General features: G+C 37.2%; 1 protein-coding gene across 1 annotated transcript in view; it reads right to left on the bottom strand.

The window, feature by feature from the left end:
* The window catches only part of gfra4b (GDNF family receptor alpha 4b), a 66,004-nt gene extending 55,122 nt beyond the window's left edge, over positions 1–10,882 (bottom strand). The window contains exon 1 of the mRNA XM_041991102.1: positions 10,563–10,882. Coding sequence (XP_041847036.1) covers positions 10,563–10,605 — 43 coding nt within the window. The 5' untranslated portion in view covers positions 10,606–10,882. The remainder of the gene's footprint in view (positions 1–10,562) is intronic.
* Between the last annotated feature and the right edge of the window lie 4,217 nt (positions 10,883–15,099).

The raw sequence follows: 15,099 nt of genomic DNA, 5'->3' as shown, positions 1-15,099 counted from the left end.
CGTACTATTTTACTTTATTAAATCACTTACATATCTTTGTAAAGTATGACATTTAATGTAACATTTGTGGCTTATAGTATCCTTATTTTATATATAAAGACTGGCATTGGTGCTGTGTTAGTAGTTGAGGTTACAGTTGATACAGGCCTTGATAAGTGCTCCTATCTGAATGTATAAAGAAATTTGTAAAAACAAAAAAATCTTTGGTATTCATTATACTGCAGTGTGAAGTAGGTTTCAATATAAAAATAATATTGACATGGGGATTTAAACTTGAACTTAATAGACTTAATCTTAATCTGACATTGGTCGACTGAAAGCAAAAGCAAATTTTTAATGTCTGATCACATGGAGCATGAAACAGCCAACGTGTGGTAAATCACTTGATAACCCCCAATCCTTCTCCAACACTGCTGGAAATAAGCAATCATTAATAACTTAGAAAGCAACAGGATAACAGTTCCCTTCATTCGAATGCAATAGCAATACTATATTATAAGCAACTGCCTTATTATGCACATAATCTGAGAAAAAAGTTTTGATTGAGCCTGTCATGCATTATTATCATCTCCGGTACAAAATTTTAAGTCAAACTTATACTAATTTACATCCTTTTTGTGAAAGCAAACTTTCCAGAGCATGATAAGGAAAGATTAGAGAATAAAGAATCTATGAAAAGCAAAAACAATGCAGGTCTCAAGGCAATGGTGGATGAAAGAAAAGAAAAAATTCTAAAACTGCATGTGCAATGTAGACATTTGCAAAACTTGAAAATAACATGTTTTTTTGTTTTTGTTTTTTTGTTTGGTTTTTGTTTTGTTTTGTTTTGTTTTGTTTTGTTTTGTTTTGTTTTTTTGTTTGTTTTTTGTTTTGTTTTGTTTTTGTTTTGTTTTGTTTTGTTTTGTTTTGTTTTGTTTTGTTTTGTTTTGTTTTTTTTTTTGTTTGTTTTTTGTAGTTTTTGTTTATAGCACTGCCAAAAAGAAGATGAATAGCTTTTCTGCACAGCTCTGTAAACATGAACTAAACAAAAACATAAAAAGGATATTTAACAGCAATGCTAAGAGAGCCATTGAGATAGCTTTATAGCTGTAGATAAAAGCTTGTGTGTTTTTATGTTTTGTTTCAGGCTGTCTGTTTAGCAACCTATTTAAAAGATACACGTTACATTTTGTAATGTAGTTGTGGTCACATGACATTGTAGCTAAACATAGACCTTAGGACCTTTTGACAAATAATTATTTATGGCTTGTTGCTCTGTTGATGCATTTGTAAACTAAATACTATCCATTAGTTGCATTGTGTTCCACAGTGCTGCTGCTTTTAGGAGCACATCCCTTAACAAGATTTCAGAACACCCTGTGACATCTCCAAAATGCCTGGGATATATGTTATTGCTGCTATAGACTTTTTTGCACAAAAGCTAATGTTAAAAATGTTTGGTTCCAATGCTAAATTAACCAAACCACTGTACATTTAGCTTGCTAACAGGCTGGTGTAAATGTTATCAATAGCTTGCTCTTTTGAAGATACTGGATTACTTTTATAGTTTAAAAGGTTTCAATTTTTATGCAAAATCAGTAATCAATAATTACAAGGTAAAATAGCATGGTTAAGCATATAAACAGTTTTTCTATGTCTTAGATTTTAGCTAACTCAAGTCAGACATATTGACTGATGAGAAATCTTGATATTAAACTTAAGTTGAAGTGACTGTATTGGTCAGTTCTTCCCTGCAGAGTTCAGGGCAAAAGGAATTAAGCCAGTTACAATTATAAAGAAATCCAACTCCCTATTAGTAACCATCTAATAAAAAAATCTTGAGAGCTATTCTCTGACAGTTCTAGGTTGTATCACAAAGATTGCTTATCTGTGCAGACTTTAAATCACTGAATAAATTATTGTGAGGAGTTCCATTTTGAAAAAGAATCTTCAAAACGTATCCTTGAGCCATATTTTTGTGATTTTATTAACCAGACTTTACAACACTTGCAAATTAATATCTCGTCTGGCAGTTACAGGGCAACGCGTGGACTTGAGTTTGTGGCTGACTTGGTGTACCACAACTTTAGTAATCATTCTTGTTTCAGTCTGGTAATAATAAGATAACTCTGGATCATTTGATTTGATGTGATTTGCCTTTTTCCAGTAAGACATTAACTTTGTTCCTCTGTCATTTAGTTACTGGAAACCAAAAGATGAACTTGACAGACACCAAAAATGCTCTTTGGAGCTGAAAGAAAACCACAAAAATCTGTTAATATACTGGGTGTCCATGTCTATGAACATAAAATTTGATTTTGGTCTGTTATGTAAAAATATTGGCTTCAGCAGGTGGGAACTCTTGGTTTTTGTGTGTTTGTTTTGTTTTGTTTTGTTTTAATTTTTTTTTCTCTCTCTCATTTAATGTCTTCAGTCACATAAATCTCAACATGTAAACACATTCAGTAATTAGTTAACAATGACAGCTGGTGGTAAATACAGTAATGGATTGGGTCTTTAAACACAGACTCATTTATTTTTTCGCCCACACAAATCACTCCTAATCAATGGTATGTCTTTGGCTTTCACCCTCCCCCAGCAGACTCTGACAGTGTAAGTGTCTATCATGGACTTTCACACATTTCTGCTGTGAGCAACTCTTTTACTGTCAAACTTTATATACTGTTTAAAGTTATCGTCGTTTTGTATTGCAATAGGATGACTGTGTAATAAACTGAATTAGGTCACTATTAAAAGTCAGCCATCAGACTGACTGATATCCATAATTTTCTCTTTTTTGTTCAAAAATTTCATTTTTTTATTAAAAAATTGTTTTCTTCAGTTGATGGCGCAAATATACTAAAGATACTGAATAATTAGCCAATTAATTATCTTGTTAGAGCTAATTATAGCTCACTGGTAATAACTAGTGTTTCACATAATTCTAAAGAATCTAACTGAAACAAAAAAGAAAAAAAAATACATTTATAATAGAATGCTATAATGTGCCAATAAACTACAGTGCCAAGTCAGCTTTCATTATGTCTCTCTTGAGATGGACTTTGTATTAGCATTATGTTAGAACAGTAACTTTATGATAATATGTTGAGGGAAAGAAAGTCCAGTAGAAAAATAACTCGGATGGAATTGAAATCTTAATTTTTCTAATTAACTTTCTAATTAAGTTTTTTTTTTTAATTCTCACAAGAAAAGCCAACAAAAATCTATTTGGTAGCAGATTAAAATGTTGTATTAGTTACAACCTATTCCCACAACCAAATTGTCACATGGATGTTTGATGAAAACCCCTTAGCATTATTTCAACTTGTAGGATCACAATAATGTTTAATGTTTAGTTTCAGGGCAGTCCAGTTAAAAACCTATGAATAAATTAGATAACATGAAATTGTAGCCAAATGTTATGATGCTGTCCTGAAATGGGATAACAATAATGGTCCAACATTTTTCAAAATTCAGTTGCAAAAACTCAAGTCTCCTGACCGAATCACTGCCCCACCCCCAACTTCTAAGTGGCTTGGACTTTAATGACGCATGACTTACCTTATGGTGAGTCAAATAAAAGTTCAGTTCCCTGTACAACTGACCAGCATTCATAAACATGGAAATCATCTATTGAACTGTTATTTGTATTGAGTTCTTTTTTCCCCTCTGCTTTAAAGTTGCTGTTTTATTTATTTATTTATTCTTAAATTGTGGTATGTGAGGAATTAATGTCTATCAGGGGGACCCTCAAGTGGCTATTGTAATAAATACACAATGTGGCATTTCCATATTGGATTAGGTTTTAAGCTCTTTATGTTTATGTTGGTTAAAATATTATGCCAAAGGTTCTTGGCTTTGTTTCAGTGTGGATCACTTCACTCTACCTGAAGGCAATCATTGTGCACACACACACACACACAAACACATCTGTGCACACACTAATTCCGCATCCCTCTGTTATCATAATGTAACTATAAAACAATTACTATCATGCCACTTTCCTTCACAGCTTCAGCAGCACAACGAGAGGTGCACACTTGGTAGTTAGGCATTTATTTACTTCACACAAATACCTCATACTATTGCATTGTGTGGTAGTAAAAGTAAATGTTTTGACACTATCTCATTACAGCTTGAAAATCACAAAATTCTAGCAAATACAAGTGAATAATGTTTTATAGATAGGATATTCACAAATTTTCAAATCTGTGTCAGATCCAATATTAGTAATATATAACCGCAGTTTGTACCTTCAAAGCTCCTTTAGTGGCATAACGTACAGCTCAACAGGGTTTATACACTGTATAACATATTACTACAGATAAGTATCAAAAGGGTTGATTTTATTTAATGTGACTAACCATTTAAAAATTTTAACTTTTTCTTTTTTTTCTGTGATTGTATGATCTGGTTTTTCTTCTATGTCAGTCAAGTGCTTTAACGATCATAATGTCAGACGTTAGCATAGATTCAGTAGTTCTGCAAGACAACATTTTAATGTCCCAGTCTGATTTATCCATTTGAGATATCATCAGGAAGAAAAGTCTGTAAAATGACAATTCTTCAAAAAAAGCTTTATCAGAAACATAAAATGTTCTGGTGTAGGTTGACTGTCCAGCCTTTGTTACTGTGTTGATCTAACAAGATAAGTAAAAATCTCTCCATTCATTGATCAAACAGATGTGTTTGGGAATCAGCTCTCCTCTGCTGACCAAGCTTCTTACCCTATCCCTAAACCTGAGCCCTGCCACTCTCCAAAGAAAACTTGTTTTAGCTACCCAAGTTTCATGGCCACAGGAGAGGGCTGGAGAGAAGAACCAGTAAATCAAAAGTTTGGTCTTTTGTCTCGGCTTCCTCTTCACAACAACAGAACAGTGCAACACCCTTCTTACCACTGATGCAGCAGCAATCTTTCTGTCCATCTTTCTCTCCAATTTACCATCACTCATGAACATTACCCAGAGATACTTAAATTCCTTTTCTTGAGGCAGAGACTTATCACTGACCCAAAAGGAGCGCTCCACTCTTTTTCACTTCAGAACTATAGCCTCAGACTTGAGGAGCTGATTTTTATCCTAACTACTTCACAATCAGCTGTAAACTAATCGAATGTGAGCTTATGCTCAAAACTTGAAGGGATCAACAGAAGCACATCATCCACAAAATGCAGAGACAAAGTCCTGAGACCTCCAAACCAGATACCCCTCTCTCCATCACAATGCATCAAGAACCTGTGTGACACTGAAAATTCTGACTTTAGGCTCAGCAATTAAGATGCATAGGGTTTCTACATTTGGGTGGTATTTATGTCACAGTGAAACTCGTCTAATCATGATAACACTGTCCTCCCAAAGCATTTTATTGGGATTACAAAGCTGCTCAATTTTACCCCACATGAAGAAAGCATGAGCATACATTAGACTGTCTCATCGCAGTGGGCATCCCCATGAGATTCATGATATATTCTCATACAAGACGCCAGCCAATACACTAGAAAATAGCCAATATATCAGTAGTTCAGTCAGATAACTCACAAGTGATTAATGAAAGTTTTATTAAGAAGTGTAGTTTAGTAGCTGGTCTCTGATCCCATCCATCCTTGTGCATGCATGTTTTTTATTTAATTAAATATTGGAGTGAATACTGAACAATATTATCTCTGGAGCTGACAGGTGGATGCTGGGGTGGCAGAAGGGCTCAAAACAAAAGCAGGCAGCGTACAGTGGTCAGGACAGCAGCAGCAGTGGCAGCAAGTAGCAAGAGAGGAAGTGTGCAGCTTAAACATGCCTTTATAATCCCAGATTGGATGGGTATAATTGTTATGTAGCTTGAAACATTTGAGGAAGACCATATGGGACACAGCACAGCAGCTCGGATTATTTGCTTCAACTAGCTCACAGGCATCGCTTCATTTATTTGTATCCATTAAAGATATAGGTCATATCCCATAATGTCAAAAACATTAAATAAAAGAATGCAGCATGATAATGGTTGAAGCCCAGTGCAGTTAAAAATCAGCTTTGTCAGAGAGGGGAGGTTAAGCATAATTCATTCTGTGCTCTTAATGGGGACACATTGTTGAATAACTTTTTTCTTTATGCGATTGAGAGCATAGATTTGGGAGTCTGAACTCAAAAACTCACAAAAAACAGAACCTGGCATTTTGTTTTAGGCCTCCAAGTGCTGAATATTTGAGCTGTTTAAGTTTCCTCTGTAAAGTTACTCAACACATGACGTAACTTGCAGAATAACGTCCATTTCAGAGGATGTTGCATTCACTGTGTGCACTGGGAATTGAAACTCTTTGCTATTGTTATTTGCAATGCTGTTAACAACACACTGCCTTATTAGATACATTGTTCACTTAACTGAAGAAATAAATGTGTTAATAATTTTTTTCCCCAGTTCTCTTTTTAATATTTTATACTTTTTTGATCGGGACTCACTTAAAGAAGATAACTTGCATCACAATTCCAATTTCTTGTCTAAATTAAGGAGTAATAAAAAATGATTTTTTATAGCTAAGCTCTACACTGAAACCTCTATGAACCCATAATAACATGCTTCAGGGGTTATTGAGTACTACAGGTCTTAAAAGAGGCAGACTCTAAAGAAAAGAGGAACTCAAGTGGGTGACTCAATATTCCTAAGATGTTCTGCCTGAATAGAAGTATAAATTAGTGGAAGTTAAAAGGAGTTGCCGCACTGTATCTGTGTTATGTTGAACAAACTACATCACATACATTTTATTAGTGCCACAGTGAATTGTATGAGCTTGTGCAAAAGGGAAGAGTATCCTGTGTCTCTTTCAAGAAACCTGAAAATAAACCAAGAAGCTTCAACAGGTCTTATTAAAATGTTCCCAGTTGTCTCAGGAGTAATGATTAATTTTAATAACTTTGGTAGGTCCTAGTGGAATTTTACCCTTACTAGCTTCTGTGCCACTTGGAATCACTTCTTGCACTTTCAGTCTGAACTATCAACACTGAATGCAGTTACCTTGTCTTATAGGGCTTTGGACTTTGACATGGAATACTTTTGATATGACTGTGATGCAGTTTTCAGTATTTTAAGTTATTGCTGAAAGGAAAAGCTTATCTAACCTTAAAACAGACTTATCCTGCACTTTTATGCTTAATTCTATATCATTTTGAGCTTTAATGTGTATATGTCAAAGTGAGCTCCAGTGAGCATCTATCACATAGATAATATCAAAGCATGGACAGTCAACTACTTGCTTTTGATTGTTTTTTTTTTTTTATCTATCGTACCAGTGGAGCCAATAGTGACTCAGTTTGAACTCTCCAGCTTCTTTGAATGCATAAACTGACCCTCTGCTAGATAAATGTCTTCCTTGGGACCTGCGGGCCTCGACTGAACATCATCACTACTCGAGGTTCGTGTTGCAGCTCTGACCAACCATTCAGGTCACAGCATGGATGCAGCAAATTGAAGAAGAAACTTAACAAGCCATAGTCCTAAGAGATCAGTTTTTATAATGGAATAAAGGCAGTTTATAATTTTAAATGGTTTCAATAACCTTAACTATTATTATGAGATTAATCAGTAAGTGTTCTAAAGCTGCAACAGAGTTATGAACCTTATTATAAGATTTGTGTTTGTACCTTTTAATCAATTAAGTCTATATGGAAATTCAAAAAGTAAAGAAAATGCCCTCCACAATTCTAAAACCGTTGTTATAAAATTATATTAAACTGCCTCAGCAACCATTTTCTATACTGACAGAATCCTTGAAAGATTTGTGATCGTGCTATTCATATGGAACCATAAAAGGGCATACTTTGAATGCTGAGACTGCATTGGTTGTGTTAGACAGTCATGTGAAAAACAAAGTACACCCTCACTCAATTAATTTCAATACAAAGCTTCTTACCGCTGTAGACACAAGAAGAGAGAGATTTACATAGAATTCTGATTTATAAAAAATTCAAGGTTCATCATTCTAATCTTGAAAAAAAAAAGTTCACAAGTGAAAAACATTTTTGGACAGTTGTCAGTCAGTCCAAAAATGTCCCGTTAAGTTCACTCAAAGGTCAGACCATGTGATGCTTACAGAAACTGCAAAACCCCCAGACCTACATCTCCGAATCTAAAGGGTTCAGTCAGCATGTTAAATGTTAAAGTCAATGTCAGAATCACTAGAGAAAAACTGAATGATTTTGGCTTGTTTGGAGGGGATGCCAAACGATAGCCTTTCCTCTCTAAGACAAATATGGCAGTCCACGTCCCAGCTTAGGTTTGCAGTTATATCTGAACAAATCACCAAACTTCTGAAACAATAACCTCCGGACAGATAAAACCAAAAAAAAAAAAATCTTAAAAAAAGACCAAACACAGCATATCAGCATATTAACACAAACACCTCATACCATCAGGGGCAGTGGTGGGGTAATGATTTGGATTTGTTTTGCAGCCCTGAGGACCTGCATTTTGCAGACACCACATCAACCATTGAATCTTCTGTACAGAAAAGAATTCTTGAGTCAAATGTAAGGCTATCTTTCTAACAGTTACAACTTGGTTGAAATTTGGTGTTGATACTCAATCCACAACAGAATGGCTGAAAATTAAAAAGCAATCAAGGTGTTGCAACAACATAGTCAAACTCCAGACCTCAATATGATGGAATGTTGTTGTAGGACTTTTAAAACACTGTGCATAAACAAATTCCTGGGAAACTAAAGCAATGTTATACAGTGTGAGTCAAATCAATCTGTAAAGATGTGAATGGTTTGTTAAATGGATTTTCATCTGAGCTTGTAATTCAAAACTTAATGAGAACCAGAGTCTTTCTTATATCCTGAAATCTTAGTCTTTAAAGAGGGTATTAATTTTTTTCCACCGTGTGCTTGTTTTCACTCTAACTACCAGATCTCAAAATCCCACAGTATTTCTTTCTATTTATACAAATATTAATTGACTTTTTAATTTTTAGAAATCTTATGCATCCCCTTGCTTGAAATGTATGTGCAGTTATTTGTGAGCACATACAAATCTTTAACTCACTTGATTTTATCAAGCAAAGAACAACAAGAGAAAAGAAAACAAAAGAAAACACCCTAGAGTCCCTTCTGATAATGACCACTATTTCCAACTGAGAAATACTGATGTTTGTCTCAAGAACTCTTTCTTGAAAATTGTAGTCATTTTGTTGTGGCTTGCAGGTATCTCAAGTAGTTAGGAGAGGTAGATATGGTGCACTTTTATTCTCCTGTCCACATAAGCTATGGATGTCACATAAAGTGCTCAGAATGCTGCATAAGTGGGTTGAGTCATGCAGACAGAATATACTGTCTGACCTTTTTTTGGGTTTGATTTTGGCTGCCTGGTTTAAGAAGATGGCTAAACAAGCAAAAACTAGAAAACAAGAAACACTTTTACTTTTAATCCTGTGTAATAAATTCAATATAAGTCTACAGGTTTACAAAAAAAGAAACAGAAATGTGACAGATGCATCAGTGTGTCTGTCTTTTTTCTGTTAATAGATTACCAGCCAATACATGCAAAAGAAAGAATGGAAATAAGAAAGAAAGAAGGATCAATACAGAGAGAAAAGCTGATTCAAAAAGCCAACTACATTGTTTCCGTTCAGCATTTCTTAACTGGCATCTCCTAATGAATGGCTTCCAAAGTGGATGTCATATTAATAATAAATAACAGTGTAAGTTGTGCTTTAATGCTTTTCCCTGCATTTGTTAAGCAAGGCATTGTCAGTAAGAGAGAGACTCTCTCTCCTGTTGTGGTCATCAGTGGATAAAATCACATTAGTTGGCACAGTGGCAGCAGGACTGAGATTGACACATTTGTGCTCAGTGTCAAAGGGACACTCAAAGCCAACAACACACACCTCTCCTTTCTTAAGACTGTGGATTGTTGCCATAACAATCAATATTACAGCTTCATTCAATTACACAGAGAACAAGTACCTCAGTGACACTCACTGCAGTGACTGAAGTACTGCTGCCAGTGGTCACTTTCAGTGGGTTTACACTAATAAATAATAATCCACAATAAAGTAATTCAACCATAAAACTTTGACTGATATTATCATTCAGCGTGGGTATAAAAACAGGATTTAATAAAATGCTTTAGTGCCTGATTAAACCATTTATAATACACACTTTAAATGTTGACTGACAATTTAATGTTAATAAAAAATGAACAAATGGAAAATAAAAAATATAACCCACACACACACAAGCATGCTCCTACACAGGCGCCCTGACATACACGCGCACTCTTAAGCATGTGCTCCTATGCAAAACTGTTTTACCGAGCCCACCATATAGTGCCGTGGAACACTGCTGATTTACGAGCAAATATCCTCAAGTTATTGTTAAATAGTTAAAACACAACGATGGAACAGGTAAACCATACAAATAGTTGCCAAAGACTAATAAGGGGGGCGAACGATAAACTCCTTTGAATTGTTTAATCACAGATTTTCAGTCACACCCGATTGTAGTTGGTTGTTTTGTTAATTTCCCCTTATTAAAGATAAATACAAATAGTTTAATTTAGTTCAATAAAATAAGAGAGAGAGAGTCGTTTATACTTACCCGAAGTTATGAGATGAAATAGATAAATTCCCCACAGATCCATTTCTGTCTGAATTTTACCTTATAGGCGTCGCAGCAACTAAACCTACAGCGGAATATTTACACGCTATGAAAAGGATATCCTGTTGTGCATTTGGAAATCAAATGCGCAAAAAATGTTTCACTTCAGAAACCTTCAATATGTCTTTTGGCTAGATGATATCTGTCTAGAATCCCACCAGTGTCTTCCGTGACGCTTGTAACGTCGCGCTTTTGCGCAAAGGCAGTGCCATGCGTAATGCTGGGTGTAAAAGTTGTCTTGTGTGCTGTGTGGTCCGGTAGTGTGAGCCTTCTGTTGCGTGTTGAGGTGGTCGCAGAAGTCCTTGATGCTGGGGCAACACAGCGCTGGGAAGGACCGCTGCCAAAAGGGGGGGGAGAGAGGGTGAACGGACGTTAAGCAGTCCGGTTACACGGTGTGGTCTTAAAGGTGATAAAGGGTGGCTTTGTGCTGATTCTGCAGAGGAAACATCATTAACCCATTCCTGTGAGGATATACGATGTGTACATTCTATATTATAACACAGTAATTTCCTGCACTGTGGTATTTTTAGAGCATTTAAATATGGTTTTATGTTGTATCTTTATATTGCCCTATTTTTCTGCCCCTTCAGTATTCTCAGAATACATTGGGTTTTCGTAATTACTGCCAGTTATTCCATTGCTCTTTCTCATCACCTCAAGGTCTCTTTATTCTGTTAATTCTGTTTGCTTAATTTGAACTTTTCCAGTTTAGTAAATAAAAATGAACAATTTGAGGCCAACTATGAAAGTCATTGCGTGTGGCATATCTGTGTACAGTCACATTTCTAGCTGCTATTTGACCCTGAATCCACCCTTACCACCAAAACTTTGCAATCCATGCTGACAGAGGTCTTGCAGAGCTCCCAGTAAATTAAACCTAACATTAAATACAGTGCATGGTAAAGCAGAGCTGTATGAGGAGGCAATACACATTGCATTTTAAGTTTTTATTGCAAAAAGTTTGAGTGCTTTTCACTAAAATTTGTGTTGACAGCACAGCCTTGCTTGGTAATGGAAAAGAAAAGGCACAGACAGGCAGTCCCTTGTAGAAGATTCCCTTTCAGGTCAGAAAGCTGTAGGTGAGCTGCATAGACCATGTTACACTCAGCAGCAGTGGCAGGGCTAGACTTTTATACATGGGGTGTTCAGAGGTTGGACAAGACTTTAGGGGGCATATACTAAGGAAGAAAATGACTGTATCTACCTAACACACATGTACATACACTGCTGTGATAACTGTAGTCACATAAGAGACATGGGAGAAAAAATATCTATACCTTAATACCGGATCACCAAATGAAAAGATTTGCAACAAGTTCAAAAAGGTCCATAGAAAGGTGAATTATCCTACTTGTTTTGGGGTGCAGCATGTGGTGCTTGATGTGGTAGTATGGGGCCAATGGCTTCTTCCCCTTATTGTTCAGGCTTACTGGCGGTGGTGGGGACTGGATCCTTGTGTCTGACCACAATGACCAGAGTGGCTAACTCCACTGTGAGAGCTGTCAAGGCTGCTTGTAGTGGGGCTAGGGTCTGTCTCAACCTGAACCATGTCCTTCCGCTTTACAAAAAGTTGGAAATATCTCCCTTTCAAATAATTTCTTATACTGTATATTACTATACAAAATAAGACTGTGTACAGGCTATATTTCTCCGCTGTAGGTTACTTTAAAATCAACTACCAGCCTTGCTAGCCTCCCATTCTAGTCTATTCTATTCTACAGTCATTTAGCAGACACTTCTATCCAAAGCGACTTACATTTGAGAGTAAGAACAACACAAGCATGAATTCAAACAAGATGGGACATCATAATTAAGTGATAGTCAGACTGCTTTGAGTCCAGTTGGACCCAGGTTTTTTTTTTTTTTTAGTTTTAGTTTTTTTGTAGTTTTTGTAAGTTATTTTGTTTAAATACAAACATCACTATATCATCAAACAATATTAACTTGGGCATAAGTGCATGATTTCATCACACAATATCATCTTGGGCATAAGTGGCCAAGCAGAGCGTAACTGTCGAGAGGGAGTGTAGCTCAGGATTAAGGAGTGAAGGTAGACAGGAGTTTGGGTTATTGTTTTGTAAGCCAGAAGCAGAGCTTTGAATTTGATGCGTGCTGAAACTGGAAGCCAGTGAAGAGCAATTAGCAGCGGAGTGGCATGAGCTCTTTTGGGCTGGTTGAAGACCAGACATGCTGCTGCATTCTGGATCATCTGCAGAGGTTTAACTGAGCATACAGGCAGGCCAGCCAGTAAGGAGTTGCAGTAGTCAATGCATGAAATGACCAGAGCCTGGACCAGGAGCTGTGCCGTGTGTTCAGTCAGGTACATCTGATCCTCCTGATGTTGTAGAGGGCAAATCGGCAAGACCGGGCAACTGAGGCAACATGGTCCTTAAAGGTCAGCTGGTTGTCTACCATGACACCAAGATTCCTGGTAGAAGAAGTAGGCACAAGTGTGATAGAGTCAAGCTGCACGCTTATCTGTGGCGGTAAAGAAGGATTGGCTGGAAAGATAATAAGCTCAGTCTTGGACAGATTTAGCTGAAGGTGGCGATCCTTCATCGATGCGGAGATATCAGCAAGGAATGCTGATTTTTGCATTGAGACTGTTGTGTCGTCAGGTGGGAAAGAAAGGAAAAGCTGAGTGTCATTTGCATAGCAGTGGTAGGAGAAACCATGAGAGCTAATGACTGCATCGAGTGAGGAGGTGTACAGTGAAAAGAGAAGAGGGCCAAGCACTGAGCCCTGAGGCACCCCTGTTGTCAGCCCATGTGATCTGGACATTCCCCCTTGCCAAGATACTTTGAATAATCTCCCTGTAAGGCAGGACATAAACCACGAGAGGACAGATCCTGAGATGCCAAGCTCCAAGAGTGTGGAGAACAGTATGGCTGACCGTGTCAAAGGCAGTAGACAGAGCCAGCAGTATAAGGACTGAGGATTGACCAGTGGATCTGGCAAGCCGTAAGGAAATCAGTAACTGACAGGGCAGACAGAGCAGTTTCAGTAGAGTGGCCTCGCCTATAGCCAGATTGATATGGATCAAACATGTTGTTATCTTGGAGGAACTGTGAGACCTGACTGAAGACGACACACTCTAGTAATTTAGACATGAATGGAAGCAGTGAGACCGGCCGGTTTCAACCTGGGCTGGGTTGAGTGTGGGTTTCTTCAGCAGCGGGGTAACCCGAGCTTGCTTGAAGGCAGAGGGAAAGACACCGGATTTAAAAGAGAAGTTGATAATATGGGTTACTGCAGTTTTGATTGTAGGTAAAATACTCTACATGATGTCAGAGGGAAGAGGATCAAGAGGACAGGTTGTGGGTCTTGAGCTGACTAGAAGTTTAGAGACTTCGTCCTCATTTAGAAAGCGGAAAGAGCAGAATGAGGCACTAGTAGCTGGTTTGGTAAGGCTGAGTTGGTCAGGCTCAGTGAATTGGTTACTGATGGTAGCGACCTTTTAAGTGAAGTAGGATGCAAACATTTCTGCAGTCAGCACAGTGGGATGATTAGCAGGTGGTGGAGATAGAAGAGAGTTAAACACCATGAACAATTGGCGTGTGTTGGGAGCATTGCGGATCTTGTTCTGATAAAAGGTTATCTTGGCCGCCTTTAGGCTGGATGTGAAAGTTTCAAGTTTTTGCTGGTACTCAGACAAGTCAATGTGCTCTTTTGATTTGTGTCACTTTCTTTCTGCAGCCCTGAGTCCGGCTCTGTGCTCCCTTAGAACCTCTGTGAGCCATGGACTGGGAGGATTTTGTCTGGCTGGTTTTGACACCAGAGGACAGAGTTTGTCCAGAGAGGAGGCGAGAGCCTCCTGTTTAAATTAAATTGAATCATGTAGCTCTAGCTTAGTCAGTGCTAAGTAACGTGGATATTGAGGATTCTTGACTGTTTATTTTCAGCTCCAATAGGAAACTCTTGCCTAACTGAGTTGATGTGTAGTCACTAAATACACTCACTGAAACCCTAATACAACATGGTTTCCCCAAATTATCTTAAAGCTAATCTAGTCGCTACCAGAAAATGAGATTAAAACTGTTACGTAGCTTCCGGCTAACATTTGGTTAATAACCTTTCATAATGTTAGATGGTGTACTTGCATGGGGAAAAAAATAATGCCTAGAAATGTGCAGCAAAATGTCAATATTTTGAAAGGATTACTAGTTAGGAAATTGCTTTAAAATTTATTGCAGAGTGGTGCAGTGACATGTGTCTGGAAAAACATTTCTGTCCTCCCCTTCCAGTTGCCTGTCAGTCACCTGAGATAACACCTGGGTGTCCAACAAGACTTTAGAGCCCTTCTAGCTCCGTTCTTGCTCAGAAGATGTTTTATAAAAAGTATGACCACATTTCTGATGTTACCAAAGAGATAGAACTGACTGCAAACCATGAAAGTCACCTGGATAGAATGAAGAAGTTTCAAAATACATTTCGGATTAACAATAAATAAATAAATTTTATTTACCAAAAATTAAGT

This window comes from Melanotaenia boesemani, chromosome 7 (assembly GCF_017639745.1).
Source record: "Melanotaenia boesemani isolate fMelBoe1 chromosome 7, fMelBoe1.pri, whole genome shotgun sequence".
NCBI lineage: Eukaryota > Metazoa > Chordata > Actinopteri > Atheriniformes > Melanotaeniidae > Melanotaenia > Melanotaenia boesemani.
The sequence above is the reverse complement of the archived record's forward strand: the minus strand, read 5'-3'. Positions and strand labels throughout refer to the sequence as shown.